The 21,856-nt window shown below is 44.4% G+C and overlaps 1 protein-coding gene across 12 annotated transcripts in view; it reads right to left on the minus strand.

The window, feature by feature from the left end:
* The window catches only part of LOC133139383 (basement membrane-specific heparan sulfate proteoglycan core protein-like), a 152,958-nt gene that overhangs the window by 71,594 nt on the left and 59,508 nt on the right, over positions 1-21,856 (minus strand). For 9 of the 12 annotated variants that reach the window (XM_061258878.1, XM_061258884.1, XM_061258880.1 and 6 more), the window contains 22 exons: positions 20,937-21,084; positions 20,193-20,320; positions 19,961-20,047; positions 19,670-19,728; positions 18,696-18,757; positions 17,983-18,123; positions 17,364-17,537; positions 16,771-16,950; positions 15,847-15,965; positions 15,239-15,350; positions 14,939-15,052; positions 14,428-14,555; positions 14,149-14,235; positions 7,704-7,774; positions 7,178-7,245; positions 6,299-6,439; positions 5,660-5,854; positions 5,159-5,197; positions 3,177-3,281; positions 2,064-2,282; positions 1,862-1,933; positions 1,093-1,176 (listed from right to left, as the gene is read on the minus strand). In XM_061258878.1, coding sequence (XP_061114862.1) covers positions 1,093-1,176; positions 1,862-1,933; positions 2,064-2,282; positions 3,177-3,281; positions 5,159-5,197; positions 5,660-5,854; positions 6,299-6,439; positions 7,178-7,245; positions 7,704-7,774; positions 14,149-14,235; positions 14,428-14,555; positions 14,939-15,052; positions 15,239-15,350; positions 15,847-15,965; positions 16,771-16,950; positions 17,364-17,537; positions 17,983-18,123; positions 18,696-18,757; positions 19,670-19,728; positions 19,961-20,047; positions 20,193-20,320; positions 20,937-21,084 — 2,533 coding nt within the window. The remainder of the gene's footprint in view (positions 1-1,092; positions 1,177-1,861; positions 1,934-2,063; positions 2,283-3,176; positions 3,282-5,158; positions 5,198-5,659; positions 5,855-6,298; positions 6,440-7,177; positions 7,246-7,703; positions 7,775-14,148; positions 14,236-14,427; positions 14,556-14,938; positions 15,053-15,238; positions 15,351-15,846; positions 15,966-16,770; positions 16,951-17,363; positions 17,538-17,982; positions 18,124-18,695; positions 18,758-19,669; positions 19,729-19,960; positions 20,048-20,192; positions 20,321-20,936; positions 21,085-21,856) is intronic. The other 3 variants (XM_061258882.1, XM_061258886.1, XM_061258887.1) reach the window with 3 other exon arrangements.

A 21,856-nucleotide genomic window follows, 5' to 3' on the forward strand; every position in this document is an offset into this window, starting at 1 on the left:
GTGAAATGTGATTACGATTCATTCTTACTCCAACACCCCTCCCATCACAAACAAACTATGTAATATAAGAATAATAAGAATGACAAGAATGTCAACAACTTTAGTTGTTTGAAATGTGTCCCAAAAGAGTGCAAGTACCTTTACAAACTGTATAATACTGGCTGGGACCGCACTAAGCTCTGCAAGATCACACAAGCTTAGGTCCATGTCAAATTCTAACTGCTAATACTCACTCCACCACGAGAGGAGTATGGATGAACAAATACAGTTCTCCAACATCAGTATGAAGTCAGTGCAATAAAGGACTGCACTACCAAGAAAAATATTTAACTATTTGAACGTTTCAGGCAAGATGAAGTAACACTGAAGTAATAAAGCAAAATGGAGGTTCCATCAAACATAAAACTTTATGTCATGTCATAAACCTGGTAAGGTAATATGGTTCATAGTAGGGCCAATTACAAGCAAGAACTAGCAACCTACTATGAACCACATGACCTTTCCTGTCGCGGCAGGTAAAAGTTGTATGTTTGATGGAACCTCAATTCTGCTTTATCACGTGTGGCACACTGCAGAAGGGCGTCTTGTCCTAAACATTCGCGCAATACATAATTAAATATTTTTCATGGTAGTGTGGTCCTTTATGGCACTGACTTCATACTGTCTGTAAGGCCAGCACCCAGGTACATTTAACACTAAGAGCGTGAGTTAAGAGCGTTTCTTTTTGTAATTTTAGGGCGGCCTGTAGCATAGTGGTTAAGGCACATGACCGGGAACCGTTAGGTCGGTGGTTCGATCCCCGGTGTAGCCACAATAAGATCCGCACAGCCGTTAGGCCCTTGAGCAAGGCCCTTAACCCTGCATTGCTCCAGGGGAGGACTGTCTCCTCCTTTAGTCTAATTAATTGTACGTCACTCTGGATAAGAGCGTCTGCCAAATGTCATTAATGCAATGTAATGTAATGTAATGTAATTCTCCAGCATCAGTAGCCAGCACTCCTTGGGACCAGCCACACCTGCAGCCGTGAGCAGGAGAGGAACTCCGTTAGTGTCTCTGGGACCCAGGATGGCCTGGCCTGGTTAGTCTGTTTACCTTATCCCCTCTGAACTTGGGTGGGAGCTGCCAGAACAGGACGTCCTCCGGGTGCAAGCTGAAACCTTTGTAGACCAAAGCGTACTGCGGCACAGGGAAGGAGAGGTGTAAGAGAGAAAGAGGGAGAGAGGGAGAAGAAGAGAAACAGCAAGGCAGGGAAGAAAAGCTGAGAGAGCGATGGCAGAGCAATGTGCTACAGAAAGGGTTCACGTTTGCCAAGTAGACTACACTCACGTCAATCAAGTTAAAAACAGAGGCATCGTAGGCTAGAAATAGAATCTTATATTAACACAGAAAAGCTCCACATGACTAACCTCAAATAAACCGCTACACTGAACTAGGGAAACGTTGCACCATGTGCAAAACCAAAAATAAAAACACGGCTTTGAATATAAAATAAAGGCCAATATTAAATCCACATTCCTAAACCTAGTCTTATAGTCTGTGTGCCAGACCCCTTCAACATATGAATTATTCAGCCTGTAGAACACAGTGTGAAGGTAAGCCTGATCGCTGCATGCATTCCTTTAGAAAATGGCCCCCAGCCCAAACCAGAAATCTGTCTTTTGCTGTAGCTGTCTCCCAAGGGGTCAATCCGTTGACGATCTTTCGGATCGCAAATGAAGTGTTATTTACGATTCGAACAGCGGTTGCGAACAGTTACAGCACACTGCAAAAGAATCTGTCAAACAGCTGAGGTATTTTAACCAGCGAGGGGCGTTTTTGCTGACGGTGTGGAGGGTGGGAGTGTGCAGTTGCCAGGGACTACCTTTCCGCCGGAGCCAGGTCTGGCGCCACGCAGACTCACTACGTTTGGGCCCTGCTGAGCCTGAGGCCTGGTCTGTCAACACCCACAAACGGGCCAAACAGAAGCAAAAGCCCGTCAGCCACACAACTCAAGACATTAAGCGTCTTATCTACAGTGTACGAATGGAGCAAACTGATGTCCCATGGGAGATAATACTCGGTACCTGGGGTCTCTGGTGCCGAGTTGAGTAGCCAGGGACGTGTGAGTAAGACCCTGCGGAGTGGGCAGAGGAGGAGGAGGAGGAGAGGCTGGATGGAGGAGGGAGAAGGGCGGAGGACACGGAGAAAGGGATTGGATGGGTGCTGGGAGGGGAGGGCTCTTTGGAGAAGTTGGAAATGAGGGCCCAGATTTCATCGTCGAGCTTCTGAATTTCAGCGGAGGACTGGAGGGAAGGGCAGGGGCAGAGGAGACAAATTGACTACAGGGATCGGCGGGGAAAAGGAGGCGACTCGCGAAGGCACACCATGCGGGACCTGACGTGTGGGGGAGGGGTGCAGTGGGGCATGCCGGGAAACTTCCCTGCTGAAGGGGAAGGGGATGCCAAAATCTTCTCAGAACCTTCTGGAAGATTTTGGGGAATCTCAGAATGGGAATCCCTGAAAGGTTCAGTCAACTTCACGTGCAAGGGGCCAGTCTGCTGAGGTATGAACCTCTGACCACAAATCTGGATTGACAAAAAGAACATGCTGCTCTAGACCATAGAGCACACTGCACACACAATCCATTCCTCCTCAATACGTTACATAAGCCTGCGGAGGACATGTAACCGGTCTCGTCTTCTGAGAATGCATAATTCACATGCTGTGGTTTCTCCATGCCATCACACTTTCCATTACACTTATTCAGTATGAAATGGGTTGTTTCCCAGGACACAACGTGACTTGGGGATGTTCTAGCTTATCATTTTCACTTTAATACTATTAATTGTTGTTAAACGTAAACAGAAAGTACTGCTCCAATAAAACTATACTGTGTGATAGTAAATTTGAAAGATGTTCTCTCATTATCTGACAGGAGTGTGTGTGTGTGTGTGCCAGTTAAATTTAGTTCTCGACGCATTATTGTTATGAACATTTCGCTGTTCTCTAGGCACTACTCAGCCAAATGTAGTGCATAATTGGAAACACATTTGTGTCACTTGGGGGCAGGAGGGGGGGGGGTAGGGGGAACAACCCATTAATTGTGAGAAGGGGGTCCACTACAAATGGCAGGGGGCTGCTGGAGGCCTGCCAGTGAGTAGGCAGGACTGCTGGGGACTTCCAGAGCCAGCGGATACCTTGGCGGCTCGTTTGGACCTGGAGTTTCCATTCCCAGTGGAATCCATTAACTTCCAAACGGAGGCGTCCTTCCTCAGTTGCTCCTCTGTCCACGGGGAGTCTTTCTGGTTTCATGAACAAAGCAAGGCCCCAGTAACCCTTAGCTACATACCTGCCTTTTCATCAAACACCATACGAATACATAAAAAAAGTGCATTAAGGAAACCAAACATGCTTCGAGCAGCAAGCTGTTAGCCGGCCGCAGCGGGTTCCAATGCTAAGGGACCAGGCCTAAGTGGTTATCCCGAAAGCACTGCTGATCTCGCCTTACTACAAAATGTTGGCTGTGCTGGAAATGTATTGCTCAGAGAGGTTTTTATGTTATTTTGTGAATGCCGACCAATAGTTCCTTAAACTATTGGTCGGGACCCAACATTGGTCTTTGACCAATTTGAGCGTATGAGGTGAGTCCCAGGTGGGCATACTAGACTAAAATTCCAATTTGGGTCAAGATATTAAAAGGTATTGCTAATCTGGGTCCTGATTTTATAATCTGGATCTGATGTAAACAGTGCATATAGAGGACAGTGATCTACAGCCTAGGAAGAACTGCACAAACTGTACAAATACTGTACAGTTACTACAGCAGCTTACAATGACTGAGAAGCATGACTGAATCCTCAGGTGTTCTGTCCCATTACGATGCTGAATTCACAGTGAAAATGACTTAATTACTGCAACCGCTGGAAACGCACAAACAGCAACTGTCGACAGGGCTACTTGCTTTGCTGACACTACAGTCACCGTCAACTGGAAAAGCAGTACTTTACTATTAGCCAATATTAAATGAACAAGATTAACAAGCTTGTCCGTATTTTTAGCCAAGTACACTACTCAAGCTCAATTCCTGTTAATGGTGAAAAACTGAATCAACTCCTGTCTGTCTGTTGCCTTTGGAATTTCCCAGATAAAATGCCTCAATATGTCTTCCACAATTATTTGTTACCTAATTATTTATTTAAAAATGGCAACTATTTAGTATTATATTCATATTGAAGATACACAGTATGAAAATATAATGACTATTAAATGATCCATCTACTTGTTGTAAGCTTGTTCTCAATAGATATTACATTTATTTTTGAATAAACCGCCACTGAAATACCAAACATTTTATGCACCAAATAAGTTAACTTTTTCAATATGAAACCATGCAATTCAATGCAACCATGCATTCAGTGCAAATAATAACACACCTTCACAATATAACCATTTTTAGAACTGAATTTCATCACCGATGCAAAAGCAGAAAGCAATTATTAAAAGTAAACTGTGCTTCTCAGATTTTCAAAGCAGATTTGTTAATAGTCAGATTAAATTCATGCCTATTCATCTGCATGTTTATGACTGGTAGACTTTTATGCATTTGCCCAGAGATGCGTGGGATTAATCTACAATTCTTCTGAATTTCTCACTCAGTTCTTAATTTGAAATCCATTTTGACTGAAAACTTCTAATAACCTTAAACCTAACAACAGCAATTATAATCTGGATTGATTTGATTTAACTTTATTGCCATAGCCTTCTTCTGTATTTGACCCATCCAATTGCTTAGGAGCAGTGGGCAGCCATAGTACGGCGCCTGGGGACCAACTCCTTCTGGTCAAGGGCAACAGCAGGAGTACAACAAGGGGCAATTTAGACTTTCCAATTAACCTAACCTGCATGTCTTTGGACTGTGGGAGGAAACTGGAGTACCCGGAGGAAACCCACACAGACACGGGGTGAACATGCAAACTCCACACAGTAAGACCCGGGCGGGGGTCGAACCCAGGACCTTCTTGCTGTGAGGCAACAGAGGTCTACAGAGGTCATTCTTGCTGGCAGAGGAGCTTAGCATATTTTATGTGCATGGAAGTAAGTGACCCTCCAGAGTGAGGGTCAATGCGTCAGAGTGATTGATACGGTCAGTGTCACTGAAGCACACAGATGCCTGCTTTACCTTGTGCTCTCGCCTCATACGAGCATAGAAAGCTTCCCTCTAAAAGTGGACAGAAGACAGGAAATAATGCATGTAACACAGACTGTGAGAAGCAGCACGCAAATCCTTTCTCTGATAAAAAAATCTGAATGCCTGAGGCACGTGCTAACCGACAGCCGAAAAATAATCCAAATCTAGCACCAATCCTGCAGCCTCCTACGATATTACGGGCCTGCTTCAAAATGTCTGCCCGTTTCACAGGGGGGAAATGTTACCAGAACAGGAAATACCACAAGATATCTTGCAACACAGAGTGTACAAAGTAAACCCTTTCTCATCATGAGAAGAATAGTCTTGAGAAATCAAGATTTTTCAAAGCAGCAGGAGCAGAACTTAAGAGGGGGCTCCTGCAGGGCAGGAAAGGAGGAATGAGAAGTGAGGAGGAGCTAAGCTGGAACAAAGGGTGATGTGACATATCCCGTGGGGGGACCACAGAGGGGGACCAAACGCCCTGCACTCTACCTTGTCTCCTTTGAAGGCGTCAGGCAGTTGCCAGTAATGGGCTTCCTGGTCCAGGTTGCCAAAGTTGCTGAAGGAGAGCTGGGTGCCGCCGTCAGAGGACACTTCCACAGTGAAGCCGGTGGTGATGCGGTTGGTGCGCTGCCGGTTCACCAGCGCCATGTCCTGGAAGTTTCCCGGGGAGAAAACGGAGGACACCTGCCACACAGAGAGGAACATGACATGCTCACATGTTTGGCCCTGCTGTAATATCCAGCTCTGCCAGCTTGAAAACTGAGCTGGTCAACCAGCATGGCCAAGTTTGCAATACCGTAAACTGTTCTGAGCTCACTGTGCTCAGAACACACAATAGCATGAGTGTATACAGAACAATACACCCCATTGGTAGTGGCATCGGACTCCAGTCCTGATGGCCCATCGTGTTTCCTGGTTTCAGCGTGTTCCAGCACTTAAGTGATTACAATTTTTGATTGGGGTCAATGATTGGCTTAGTCCTAAATTGGCTTTTGATTGAAAGGAAGCCACATGAACATATAAACACTGTGGCCCTGGAGTGTGAAACCCCTGTCTTAGGTGAAGGGCAGGTACAGCAAACAAATGTAGACCCTGAGGTGTTGTTTGAGAGAACGTTCCGGGCCTCACCGTGTCTCTGTAGTAGTTGGAGCTGGTGCACTGCTGGGTGACTCCCATGCAGAAGCAGGCCAGGCAGCCGTCATCGTGATCGGAGCTCAGGTGGAAATGACCCGGCTTGCAGCTGCTGCACGCAGGCCCCACCACATGGGTCTGCCAGAGGACAACACAGAACCGCAGAGGTCAAACAGGTCCACCTTTCGGATGAGACATTAAACCTAGGCCCTGACTCATTCCGGGCATTAAATAGCCCATGACACTCTTCACAGAGAGTAGGGGGTTCCCCAGTGTCCTGGCTAAATTCCCAACATAGCTCTTTCAACCTGCCACCTAATCATTACACTTTAGCTGCCATTGCATCTCCAAGGTGGGTGCTGCACATTGGTTAGCGGTTGAGGCGAGTTCCCCCTCAACACAGTACAGCGCTTGAGTGTGAAAAAATTTTTAATATGTAAATGTAAGTATCTAGCTATCTAACAGTGCCTCAGTTCATTGTATGCGCCTAGCCCTGTACAATCTTCTATTTCATTAAATGAGTATTCACTTCCAACAACAGAGGCCCAGGCTAACGTCTGAAACCTCGAGCATCAGATACCAACATGAAATATCCTTTCCTTTGTAGGTTGTGTGGCATGCACCTCTATAATATCACTTATTTCTTCACAGCTCTACTTACCTCTCGCTCCAGTGGTGGTTTTCAAGACATGCTAAACGTCAGTGAATACAGCTACTAAACAGCTGACTTGTGCATTGTAAATGTATCTCATCTCAGATTAGTTAGTCACAGTTCCACTCTCAGGGGCAAATGCCTGTATACATTTTCCTTTATCAGTTGCTTAGAATCTAAGGTGACCTGCGATGGCATAAGATGGCCGACTGCCCTCTGCATACCTTGCAGCGGCAGATTCCGCCGCCCTCACACCGCTCGGTACCTCTCCTGTCACAGCTGTGGCAGTTCCCTGCAAACACAAACATGTGACAATGAACACTCTAAGTCTCCACTCCCCCCTTCAACCTTTGGCGGGGGGTGGGGTTGTGTTCATTCATTCCACTTTTAGTTCAATCCATTCAGAATTTCATTCAGAACCACTTCAGAAAAATAACCTTGTACTTTGGCTTGATAATCACTATGGAGATGGAATGATACTGATGTGATGGAATAGCATACTAACAAAAACGACAGAAGGTCAAAGGTCAAATCCACCTGATCACTCTCCCTTTGACATGTCTTCTTGTTTATTTAGATTCATCTAGTGAGAGCCAGATGGAATACAGTACATTATATGCTCAATTTTATCTAAATTAGGAGCTCTTCTTGAATACAGGCAACACTTATCTATTTATTTTATTGATCTTTATCTGTTTACTTAATTATGTTATCATCATTGACAGGCAGCCAGCATCAAATGACTCTTACCATTGACTTCATTGGTCCCAAGGGTACATGCTTGTCCAAGCTGTGGGTTGCCTGTGTATCCAGCCGTACATCTGAAATGAAAGGTAACTGCCAGCTTAGGACAGTGCATCTCTCTCTCTGATGTCTTGCCTTGCAGTCATCAATGTTACCTTTATGCAGTCAGTTACACATCATCAGAGCCAAAATATACACGACTAGGCATGACTGCAGCATCAGATCTGAAGCATTTAATAAGGGGAAACAGAAAGAGCATAGTAAACTGTAATATGAAGTATAATGATGAGGGAGCTGGACCTCTAGGCCAGATGACTGTTCCCTTGAGCGCGGTTATGTTCATAATGTTCATAATAAATATAATATAATATTAAGATATATTATCAGATATGTTCTTAAGTACAGTGTGGCTTTATTAAAGTGTACATGAAGGTGTACTTTTCAACTGACACTTACTAAGGTTATGCTCACAGGATCAGAATCATAGCATGGCTCACCCCATAATAGTTCAGACAACCCCTCAGACAACACAGGGTGGAAATATAGGGCTGTCAATTAGATTTTCAATTAATTTAAAAAAAGGAACATTTTCAACAACCTATCATACATGGTTCAGACCTTGTTCAAATTCAGGCATACCTTTTTTAAATCACATCTCATTTACAAATGATTGATGACAATGCCGACAGGCTAGACAAGAACATAATAGCAGGCTTATAGCAAGTGGAGGTCATACTGAATTTCTTAAATATTAAATAGTCTCCAATTCAGGTGTCAATACATGTATTCAGGTGTCTCTTGTAAAACAGCCTCTCAGCCATTGTAAGCATTATTCAATACACACAATGAATTAGATTAGAAATATATTTTCTGTGAAAATGGTAACATCCTGTTGCTCTGGCAGAAACAAAGCTTTCCACACAAATGGAGACACTATCTAGAAAGGAATTTGAACATTTCCCTGGGGTCGCAAGTGTATAGCATTAAAGACACAAACATACATGAAAATGCACAAGCTGCTTGTCACAAACATAGAGTATACTTAGGGAACAAGAAATCTCAGGCTTCCTGTTCAGATGACCAACAAGTACAACCAATGGCAAAACGCTCTGTGTATCTCATGATCATTAAAACTTTCTTCAAAGCTGGCCATTTTTTTTTTACAAACCTCACAGCCCTTACTTCTAGAAGGTTCCATAGAAACTCAGCTCACATTTAGGCCTGCAATGCATCACTGTGGTAACTGTGTGCCACAGAGGGCAAAGAGTAAGAAAATGGCTTTGAGGAAGACTAATGAGGACCAGTGGCCATGCTGACAGTTGCTACCACTACAGGCTATGATTCAAGCCACCCACCCACATCAAGAGGAGGCAACAGCCAAGATGCAACATGGCCAAAGCCACCTGAGACACAGCTACTTCTGCGAGTCTTACCTGGATCACTGGATGCTCTTCTGCTGTCTGAGGGAAATATTGATGGTATAGCTTTCATGAGAATTTGATGGTAAAAATATGATAGGATGGTGCATTTTTAAGCTGGTTGTTGCTGTATTATTAGCCTGAAAATCACATGCCAATGTCAAATGGGCCAAGAACTCAATGAGGAAGCAAAACAATAGACCATAGTCAGTGACACATTTTAAATTCTAAGGTTTTAAGAGTTTTAGAACACAATACAAACAAGGAAGAACGACTGATGTAAGTCAAATCAGTACGTCCTGTCCAGCCATTGGCATAGTTATGACAACGACAACAAGGCGAAGGTATCACTGCATTGAACTTCATCAAACTTACCACAAGGTCAATATAAATTATTTATTACAAAACATAAATGCTCATGCAAATGCTTGAACAAGCACATCTAAAATAGTCCTAGTGGTCAGGAATGTATTGACATGACCTACAGTCTACATGTGCAGAGAGCATTTGGTTTATTACTTAAAAATAGCAGCAGCATTCTGGGCACTTCTGAGCGTGCTAGACATCTCACATACCCATCATTAAGTCCCAGTAACCCATTCTTGATTATACCACATGAATGAAAAGATTTATTGTGTGTATGTGTGTGTGTGAGAGAGAAAGAGAGAGAGAGAGAGAGAGAGAGAGAGAGAGACTCTGTTTGCTGTGTGAGTGCATGTGTGTTACCTAAGGAATAAAGAACAAAAACGTGTGTGTTCCATCAGAATAAGGTGTGCTTGGTGGACTATATGCATAAGAACAACTTTCAGTCTGTCCCATGTGCCATGTCTATACTGCATGACGTATTTACAAACACATTAAAACTAAAAACTCATACTTCAAATATGTGCACATTGTACATATTCAACCACTATACATATAGAACCCACTTCCGTAAGTCAAACATATTTGAAATGTTAGAATTTCAGTTTCTAAGAGAAATGTTGCCTTCAAGGTTGACTATGAAGTTGATATCTTAAGTATTCATAACTTCAATGCGATATCTTAAACACTGTTTTGTCACTGAATATAAATAGCACTATTGTTCATCATCAATGCTATCATAATCAACTATTTGGCCAATACTGTAAACATGACCTATACTGCTGCTAAAACTTCACTTCATTCCAGGTGTTACTGAATAACTAAAAAAGGCAGCGGGGCAAGTTGTATATAAATAAAGATAGGGAGTGGAATTCCCCTTGTAACTCTTAAGTTGATTGGCCAACTTGTCGCATGGCAACAAACTTAAAAGAAAATTACATGAGCACTTTTGGCAGGTAAGGAAAAGCTCGGTTTTTTATCGTCAGTAATGTACTCGCCCTGCAATTCCTACACTGTATCACTATAACCAAACATAAAAAGGGATAATTCACTTTGAGTGTTTTGAGTCTTTTTATATTTCTGAAGGATTTTTGGAGCTGACAACCTCCTGATTGTATATTTTCTTTCTTCCAACACAAAACCCATAATGCCCCTATACCAGCCATTGTAGGGCCAATTGGACATTAAAAGCTGATGTAAGTATAATATGCTTCATTGCACATTAAAACTGTCTGTGCCAATCAAAACAAACACAACTGAAATCATGTAAAAACAAGTAATGTATCCTTTTAACACCACATGAATATTAGTGTTAGATCTGTGATCACTGCAATGACATGAAGAGACTTGTATTTCATTGTCATTTCCTGTGTTGAAGCTGCTCTTCCCTGGTTTGGAAGTGTTTGATTTAGGTGTCAAATGTCAAAGCCTGACCCCTATGTACAGTAAATATTAGGCTTTTTGAATAGAGGATGGAAAGAATTAGGCGTTTATAATGTTCCAGCCTTCAGAAGCGTGTGCCTGTCAGTGCATAAGTGTCTTTGGCTTCTGACCCACAGGCAATGAATTTACATTCTTCCCTCAAAAGCAATTACTCACTGGAGAGAATCAGGGTGGGTCAGTACAGCAAGGATTCTTTTCTGTTATCTCCCAAGGACTATGAAGATCAATCAAAGCAATTCAATTTACATATTCTTTATCATTCCTGACTGCAATAAAGTTATTAGTACTGTAAAAATTAGCACTGTAAAGCTCTCTTCAAAACAGCAATAAATCAAAGAAAAAGAATGACCGCCTTCATGTTAACTAGCTTGTTTAAAAGTTCACTTCAAAATTAGACTTGGACTTCAGAAAAAATGCAATGGGAGTGTCTGTTATGACCAGGCATACAGGAGAGGAGTGGAGGAATTCTTTTGCAAAGGTCATTAATAAGTTGGAATCATTTTGACATAATGCCAAGCCTCCCTAGGATAGCTTGGACTGAATGATCCTGTTTCTGTCTCTCCTTGTCTTTATGACCTCTGTGTAGCAATCGTAGAACATCCTGCACTTTAGGCTTCTTCCGCTTAGTAAAAGTGGGCTTTTGTGTGATATTATTATCAGTTTTGCTCCTGACAGACATCTGTGATGGTCTGGTAGAGGTAGTGCATGGTGTTGTGGAAGTAAACAGCAGTTCAGAGGGCTTGATTTCTGAATAAGACTGGACTCTCTGGGGAGGCGGGGCCAACTGACTGACTGACATGGGAGATGGCATTCTGCCAACCAGTCTTGGGTTGTGATGATCTGAGGAAGGATGAGTTTTTGTGAGAACAAGCCCTGTGGAAGGAGATGCAGTATTTGCCATTGAATGAGACCTCAAGGCAAGACTGGGTTGTCCTTTGACCCCAGAACTATAAGGGGGGTTTGTCTTTGCTTGGGGCGCTGTAGAAAACTGAAATGAGAACAGATCCTTCCATGGCGTCTTGACTTTGTGGGATGAAGGCAGCAACGGGTAAACTGCAGATGTGACGTTCTTCCCAGAATGAATTGACTTTGTTTGTCTTGACAGTTTATTGGTCTTTATGGTATGTTGAGGCACTATCACACAGCCTTTGCCAAACCTTGTAATCCTTTCCATCAATGTATCTGTTCTATTTAGCCAGCTGTTACTTTTTGACTTATTGAGAGTCTTCCCCTGCCATTCTGCAGTTGACCTTGCAAGAGTGAAAACAGCCATGCGTTTTCGGTTCACCTTTCTCTGGATTATTTTGAATGGGGATACAAGAGTCTTTGGCATGTGGTGTTGTTTACGCAACTGTGGGATAGCTGTGGGTTTTTGTACGGAGAGGTGGAATGTCCCCAAACTGTCAAGTCTGTTCAGGGATTTGGACTCAGGGAGTTTCCTTACAGCGGTTCGTATCGACAAGAGGTTGGAAGCAATCAGGGGTGCAGATTTCTCAATGGGAGCAGATAGAGGTTTGTGCCTCGTTCGTCTTATTCTGCTGATTTCCTGCGCTAATTCGGTGAAGCCGTCCATCAGGACCTTCACCTTGTCCTCCAGTTGACTCATCCTGGTTTCCATGGCGATGTAGCCCTTCTCCAGCTGCGTGACCTGTTCCAGCTCTCGTGCAGTGGACCGAGCGGCAGTAAGCTTCTCCAGCTGGGTAAGGAAAAAGCCCTGCTGTGCTCCCAGGGCCTGGAGACTCTCCTTTGTGTCCAAACTGCCCCTCTCCAGCATGCTCAAGCGTCGGCTGAAGCTGCTCATGGATGACCTAAGCAAGGCCTGGAAGCTGTGGTGCCCAGCCTCCGGGCGCGGTGTGTAAGTATGCGGAGCTAAGGGGGTAGCTTGGCTCGAGCTGAACTCAACCGCATATCCCAGCAGAAGGCTGGGAGTGGCTACAGACTGCGAGCCGAGGGATGGATCTTTCAAAGGTTCCGGCTCCACCGGGCCAATGATAGAATTGTTCACCTCGTGATGTTTGTCAGATAGCTCTTGTCCATGCTGTGACTCGGGTCCCGACTCGTCACCGAAGACGAGCTCTGGGCCGTCGCAGGAAAATGGGAGGGAACCGTGCAGAATTCCCTGCAGGAACATATCTCCGCAATCGTCTGTGGTACTTTGGTTCAAAGAGCGGAAAATGAGAGTCAGGGGCATGCATCATCAGGGAGACCCATGTCCGACGCACACCACCGAATTTAGCTTTCATTTTCTGCTTGTTCGTTTCCCAGTCACCAGCCATCTTTGCAACCTCGGCAAGTGGCAAAGATTGAGACAGCAAAAAATTGATTTCAAGGAACAGTGCTGCAATGTTTATGCCTCAAATACAGGCTATGTAAACATGTCTGAGGCTTAAACACTGACTACAGTACCCAACAGCTTCTGCCAGTTTTGACTACTAAAGTAGCTCTACACCAATTCTACTGAAGCTAAAGCAAAGGAGGAAAAGCAAATACATTTTTGCAGGAAAATACTGTAAGTACCATAAGACACAGGCCGCTACGTATATAAATTACATTTATAAACCTAACTAGCTGACAGCTGGCTACAACAGAGCAGCAGAGAGAAATGTACTTATGACTTATTGTGGCACAAACATATGCTTCATATACCCAGCTATCTCAAGAAATGTCCTAATCCTGCCAAGATTCATATTGAGCCAGACAAAATATTTAATATTTTCTCAATCGTATATCTTTCCTTGCATTTCTGTAGTTTTGTCACATTGTGATAGGATGCTTCCTAAAATAGAAACAAACCTAGATTGTCTGCCAACACCTTTCAGAAGCGTTCAAAGCAGAAGTATTTTACACTATCAACTTGTGATGAAATTTCTTCTTTCTAAAATTGTTCTTGCAGGGTAAACTCTGAAAACACCCATGACAGTCTAAACCAAGCAAAAAGGTATTTTTAAGATCATCACAGTTCCTACTCAAAGCTAACCCAGACAAAGAATGTTTTGCAGCATGAAATGGGCAGCATTGATTGGCTTTTGCTCCACCCATTCCAGATTCCAAGGCCACTCAATCACAATGGGAATGACAGGAAGAAGAGAGACATGCTTCACGCACTATTTTACAAGAGACCCCAGGAAGATATTCAGTCTCCACTCACCACAATCTTACACCAGGCCTTCTTAGACTACAAACGACTCACCAGGGGAACAGAGGTCCCTTGGACGGGGGGATCTTACCTCTCACAGCGCCGGCCAGTGTGACCTGCAGGGCAGTTGTCACAGGTAGGCTGGCCATCAGATGCCAGGTGGCAGGTCCGTGAGTACCTGTTGGGGGGGCAGGTGAGATGTTCTGGCATTAGGCAAAGAAGAGGCCACATCCATGTACCATTTTTAATGCTTCCTGTGGGTCTCCGCCAATGGCCAAGTGAAACGGAGTATTTTTGTGAAAAGCTTGAGTGTTGTGGGGGCTTCTGCTTGCTGCCATGGACATTGAATATCTCAGAGGGTTCCACTCACTGGTTGCCAGAGGAGGTGCCTGGGCAGGGGCAAGGCTGACAGGCTGCTGGACTGCCACTCTTGGGGTTGCCGTAGTAACCATGTGTGCAGCGGTCACAGCGCGGGCCGATGGTGTTGTGCTGGCATTGCTGAGAAAGCGGAGGAGGGGGGGTTATGACACAGCAGAGGAGATAAACATCTACACACCTTGTTGTTAACTTAGATAATGTACACTTTATAATGTACCTGGAAGTAAAAACCAACATGAACTGGTCTGAAAGCACAGACTGCTTCCAGATGAATATGTAGCATACAATTTTAAGCATGTCTCAATTACGGTTATACTCCAAACCAGTGTTCAAACAAAATCTCACTTTGCCAAATTAGGGTAGTTTGTGAATACAATTTAATTTTGAAAATACAAAACCCAGAAACCAAAGCTCAGGGTTTCACATGAAATTGCTGCCCCCACTTTCATCACAGGGCACAGGTTTGGGACATGCACAGGTTTGGGAACAGAGGGGATACCCACCAGGCAGTCTCCGGTGTCAGCATCACAGCTACTGGCATGCCCGTAGCAGTCACATCTCTCACAGGTGCCCAGGTATAGCCCCGATCCTGTTCGGCTGTACCCCACATCACATTCCTGCAACGGACAAACGGACACAAGAGACCGTGAACCTCGCAAAGCATTTCTTCAAAATCTCAAGACATCTTGCGACAGAGTCTGCGTGGAATCATACTCAAGAAATATATCAAGTTTTTTAGCACAAGTACAAAATATCACATGAGACTTCAGAGGAGACTGGGGGGTTGGGGGTGTGTTCCATACCTGACATGAGGGACCCCTGTACCCCTGGGGGCAGGCACACTCCTCCACCTCCAGAGCACGTTCATTGCCGGTAGAGTGGGGGACGGCAATGTCCATTCGGACGTCCGACATACTGCAGATCACACAAACCAAGCGAGAACCCAGTCAGACGAGAACACATGTGAACAAATCCAACCCTCTAAACTGCATGCTTTACATCCCACCATGTGGACATTCTCGTTCACATGCTAGTTTAATACACCTCAACTGTTACCATCTCAACCTATTGCTGTAGGATGGGCATCCCCCTATAGCTGAGTTCCTCCTGAGATTTGTTCTAGCCACTGTTTGACATTTTTTCTCCTATTTTTTACTCATGTGGTATTTGGGGGCTTAAGGCTGGTATTTCCATTTTCTTTTTTCTTCCCTTCTGTTACTCTGTACGACATTTTCTGTGAAAAGCACTATACAAATAAAACTGACTTGAACTGAATATTTTGGATCCGCAGCGCAAAAGGATCATAACCCAGGTCATCACACCAGGTTTTCAACTGCCGAACTGTAGATCAGTCTGTAGATCAACTGGAGAACACTCTGTGGGTCTTGCAGCAGTTCCACCCTCTCCTCACCTGCTCTCCGCCATGTTGTCGGCGTAGGTGGCTCGGATCATGAACACAGAGGTGTCGGCCAGGGCCATGAGAAGGTGCTCTCGGGTGCAGGGCTGCCCATCCGCGCGCCTCCACATCCCCTGAACGGCAGAACGCATGAACACATTATGATCAAATCTGCACTTTCTAAGCTCATCGTTTACCTACAGATGACAGCAGGAGTCGGAAATTACAGCTATTTGTTTCCACCAATTACCCTGGCTAAATACACCCACACTGCTTCTCTTGTAGAAAACATCACAGTAAAACGTTTCATACAAGCGCACAAGAAGGCTTCGGCCATCGTTCTGTCATTCAGAATTTTCATTCATTCATTCATAAATGTACCTAAAATGTCGGATGGCGTAAATCAGTAGTTCCCAACCCTATTCCTGGAGATCTATCATCCTGTAGGTTTTTCATTTCAACCTGATTTACTAATTAGCAGCTCAATGAGGTGTGCTTTGTTAGGGTTGGAGTGAAAACCTAGATCTCCTTGATCAGTAGATCTCCAGGAACCGGGTTGGAAACTACTAGCGCAACTGTTAGGTCAAGTAAGTAATCAAGTAATCAAGTAATTGAGGAAGAAGTTGGCACAGAAACAGAAAAAGCTTTGTCCCACTCTGTACTAGAGAGTGTCAAGCACTGTGTCATGCTTGGACTTGAACACCCCAAGGGTCTCTGCCTCTACTACGTGACCTGGCAGGCTGTTCCCCACATTTACAATACGCTGTGTAAAAGTGCTTCCTGACATCAGGGCTGGGGGTCGGGAGGTCAGAGTTAGACCAGGGATGGGGACTCCCACGCTCCAACGGCCAGAGATCCCGTGACCTTCCGACTGACTGCCCCTCTACTCCCGGAACACCTGGCCGCTCTGGAAAAGTGATCCGACAGGTAAGCCCATACCTCCCTGAAGGGCACGGTGATGGTGGCCGGGACGCGGGGGAGGGGCTTGGTTTTGGAGAAGTGTTCCAGGAAGATCCCGTTGCCCTGGAGGACCACGTCTGGCTGGCCGTCGATCACCAGCGAGCGGGAGCGGGGCTCGTAGCGCACGGTATAGCGCAGCTCTCCGCCGTAGGCCGTCACCTGGCAACGGTGGCGAAGAAACGCAATATTAAACCACTGTGACAGGCCTGACAGCACATCTATATAAAAATGGCCTTGGGACCCAGGACAACCAACTTTGCAGAAAGATATTTCCATTGTTTGAATAGTTTACATTGCATTGGTATTTACAAGTATGCATTCAGAAGCTATGGCTAATATGTACTGAAATCACAAACTGTATTATTTATAACCTAATTTGGCCACCAATTAATGTGTTATTTAAAAATAAGTCTGATACATCACTAAAAACTATTCAACATGAACAAAAATGAAATCCTATCCAAACAAATGTGATTCACCAGAGAAATGTTAGTGCTGGGCTATCTCCCAAAACAAATTTTCCCGACTTCCACGGAATATGAATTGGAGGTGAAAACTTGGAGCACTGTAACCTTGTCTCCACGGAAACTCTCCGGCAGGACCCAGTAGTAGATGTCGGTTGGAATGTCAGCGAAGGAGCGGAACGCCACCTCGGAGCTGCTCTTCTGGAGAATTCCCTGGGTGATGGAGCGGGTGTTGGCCCCGTTGGACAGAGTGAAGAGCTGTCCGTTGACCCCGCCACGTACCTGTGAGATATAAACAATAAGAAATGACAGGAATTATGCAATACAATCATAGAATGGCAAGCTGGTCTGCTTAAAAAAAATCATAATAACTTGATATCCATGTAAATGTCCATTTAGCTAGTTTCCACCTGTGCTCTTGTATTCTGCTCACAGAACCCAACCAAGAAAAAAATATTTGTGTATATCACTGCACTATCTACTTTTTGGCTTATATTTAAATATTTAAAAAAGTTGTAAATCTTAGATTTTACACAAAGAACCACTTCAGTTTCCGTTCTACTTTTTAGAGTTCCTGTATCTTTCCTGTAGTGTGGTACCCAGGTTTGCAGAACATATGTATAACTTCCTTTGATTGTATACTTTCTGCAACATACCCCTGCATCCCCACACGCGTCAATATGCGGACAGCTTGTGCAATGAACATTAGCAGAGGCGATGGACACACCTGGTCGCGGCTCCAGGAGGAGCTGGCACACTGCTTGGTCACGCCCATGCAGAAGCACTGCAGGCAGCCATCGGGGTTGGCCTCGCTCAGGTGGAAGGAGCCGATCTTACACTCGTCGCACAGTGCCCCCACCACGTTTGGCTGAGGGCCGGAGAGGCAGTTAGAACTTCTTTCAGCATTTTCACACAAAGCATCGACCACTAACGCAGGTCTTCATAAAATAATAAATTGTTATATAATACATTTATCCAAAGCGACTTACGGTTCATTAGACCAAGCGGGGGGGGGACAATCCCCCGAGAGCAATGCGGAGTTAAGGGCGTTGCTCAAGGGCCAAGCAGCTGTGTGGAACTTATAGTGGAAACACCAGGGCTTGAACCCCCAACCTTCCAGGTCCCAGTCATGTACCTTAGCCACTGCCCATCTTCAGTAAGCTGTACTTTTAGTCTCCTGTCCATTTCAGCAAACCGACTGGATGAATTTGCTGTTTACTCCTACTCCTCTGAAATATGCATCTTATCACACCCCGGATGTCATCTAAGGTAATCAAGGAGTTTGGGCTCGGATTGTACATTCCTATGAGGTTAGGTCATACTGTTCATTTGATTTGAGGGTCCGACATTATGTGGGTGGATAAAAGTAGGATTTAAACTGGATACGTGCAGAGACTTTAAGGTAATAATTGAGTTAATTTCTAGCACTGCAGGGTTTACCTTGCATGAACAGGGCCTGCTGTTGAAGTTCACTGTTCCTCGGTTGTCACACTTGGAGCTTGCTGAGCATGAGAGGAAACAAACAGGTCATGATATGGGTGTGTGTGTGTGAGTGTGTGTTCAGTTGTTCTAGTACCTTACAATCTACTTAACCCATCTACTCTGCATGTTACGAAAAAATTTAATAAAGCTATGTTTCCACTTACCACGCAATGTTTCACAGAGACCAAAGCACTCGAAATGGCAAAGATTTACATCCAAAAAACTCAACACCAACATCTTTTGCAAATATGAAGCCAAACAACTTTCTACGAAAGCATGCCAACTGTGTACACACAGTGCCCTCCATAATGTTTGGGACAAAGACTCATAATTGATTTATTTGCCTCTGTACATAATTTGGGATTTGTAGTAAAAAAAAAGGAAGCAAATAAAAACACCTGAGCAAGGTAAACCCTTACAAACGACTGGGAAGCCATCCGTCCCAAGCGTTATGGGGGGAAATGGAGGGACTATGTATAAACACAGCTGTAATTTCTACACAATGAAACCAAAATGTATAATTTTTATCTTTTTATTGATTCCAAATCTAAAATTGTGGCAAATCAGAGGCAAATCATGGGTCTTTGTCCAAAACATTATGGAGGCACTGTCATGCAAAATCTCAACCAAAACACAGAAACATTCTGGGACGCGATGTGACACGTGTGAGCCGCAACAGATATCCAGGACATCTAGTAAAACTATCTGGGTGGATACATAACACTTCGAATAAGTGGTAACATAGCTTTAGTTCATTTTTAGGTAAAATGCCTCCTTAATAAGGGGTCACCATGCAAAACAGCAACATTGCATATGGTACTGACTGTTTTGAAGTGTACAATAAGGAGTGTAATTGAGGCTTGTTGGATAAGGTTGGTGAGTAGGTGCTGGGAAACACTGCTAGCTCTGGAAGGCAAAGTATTTGAACTCACAACTTGGAACACACTTCCCGTTGGGTTGAAGGGGGTTGCCCTGGTAACCTGGAGCACACCTTCCGAGAAAATATGGATTGACACATGAAATGCCATTTCAAAATTCATAACTGAATGATTCAGCATCAAAAATGTTTTTGTCAAAACAAAATTATTATTATTATAGAAAAAAGAATAATGGTTATTAAGAAACAGCACATAATGCTGATAAGGCTTTTATCAGTTTAAAAGGTTAACTCAAACAAACTAGCGGTAGAAACAGGATGTCCCAGTATGATGTCATTTCCTCACCGTTCACAACGCCTTCCTGTGTAGCCAGGCCTGCACGCGTCACATGTGGCCTGGTTGTCATGGTCCAGGAAGCAGGTGTCTGAGAATCTTTAAACAAACAAAGGAACGGCTCAGATTTCCATAATTTCCAGACGCTTTCCTTTGGTTAATGGGTAGCAGGGAATGGTAATTTAGATTAACTTTAAAGTCCTGCGGTGCTACAGCTGCCTGTGACCGGCTTGCGACCCCTTACCTGCGAGACGTCTCAGTGTACGGGCAGGGACAGGGCTTGCAGTCATCAGGTCGGCCTCGTCGGGGATCTCCGAAGTAGCCCGGCCGACACTTGTCACACTGCGCGCCCTCTGTGTTGTGCTGGCAGCTCTAATGCAGGGATTGGGTTGGGGGGTGTAATAAAGTGTCAATCAGACACAATTCAAACATGATTAATTCCTTAGTCTTCGCTGTAATCACCAAAAGGTTTTAAAACGCTGTACCCTTATGCATGCTCTTTGTCGTAACAGCTAAACTCTTGATCAGTTGTGGTTGTTAAAAACATGGGTTCAAAGTCCTTCCCAGGGAAATGTTCCTTAAATATATTTTAACAAAATGCAGGTGAACGATCTCTTCGTTATCCACAGCTGGTTGTCCAGATATCCAATTAGAAGCCCGCTGATACAACCTATAATTTAGCGACCCTTTGCTAAAGCAATCATTTACTGTGCAGCACATGAAAAACAACACGTGCAAAGAGACTGGCAGGGTCACTGCTTTGAGCAGTGTGTGTGTGTGTGAGAGAGAGAGAGAGAGAGAGAGAGAGAGAGAGAGAAAAAGAGCAATTGAGTGAGAGAAAGAGAGCAAGAGAGAGAGTGAGTGCGAGAGTGAGAAAGAAAGGGAGACAGAGATAAAGAGAGAGGGAGAGAGATAAAGATAGAGGTAAAGAGAGGGATAGATAGTGAGAGAGAGAGAGAGAGAGAGAGAGAGAGAGAGAGGGGCGTACCAGGCAGTGGCCGCTGATGGGGTCACAGTCACTGGCGTGGCCGTTGCAGTTGCAGCCGGCGCAGGTCCCCAGGAAGGAGCCACCGGAGACTCGGTCGAACCCGGCCGTACAGATCTCACAGGACAGGCCCGAGTAGCCGGGGGGACACCTGAGAAAGCCGCACGTCAACCCCAGTGGCCCGGCGGTTCAGTCACCCAACACCTGCGCTAGCACTAGCGCCATGACGGATTTTCATTTTTAAATGAGCTCCACAAAAAGAGATTATAGGATTATAGGTTCTAAAAAAATTGAATGAATAATGGTCTATATAATAATAATAATGAATAATAAGGTTTGGAAATTGTGACCTCACTGAGGGCCTCAGCAGGACTGCCAGCACATTTTATTACATGAATTAAAATTAAGCGGAATGAACCAAAAATGAAAGAAACGGAGTTCTAGAACACCAATTTATATATATGAAAAATATTCTGAAAAACTCCTTAAAGGGTTAAAGGTATATTCTAGACTGATATCAGGAAGCATGTTTTTACAGAGAGTTGTCAATGTTGTTAACAGCTTGTCAGACCATTTTGCAGAGGCAGAAAAACCCTTGGGTTGTTCAAGTCCAGGCTCAACGCAGTGCTGGGAATTCTCTAGTCTGTAGGTAAGTGAAAACCCTGGACAGGCTGAATGGCCTTGCTCCAGAGCTAGGTCAAATACGTCATTGTTTTGGATTCAAATACTTTTCTACACTGTACTGAGCTTGCCTGGTGCACTGGAACCTTACTCTCAAAGAGTGCAAACCCCACTTTCTGGCCCACTTGTTTGGCTCATCTGCACCAGGCAAGATCAATCGAGCACAGAAACGTATTTTAATCCAAAACCATTATGTATTTGGTCTGCCTCATCGCATGCTCTCATGCTCTGGTATGGCCCGT

The sequence above is a fragment of the Conger conger genome, chromosome 10 (genome assembly GCF_963514075.1).
Source record: "Conger conger chromosome 10, fConCon1.1, whole genome shotgun sequence".
Lineage (NCBI taxonomy): Eukaryota > Metazoa > Chordata > Actinopteri > Anguilliformes > Congridae > Conger > Conger conger.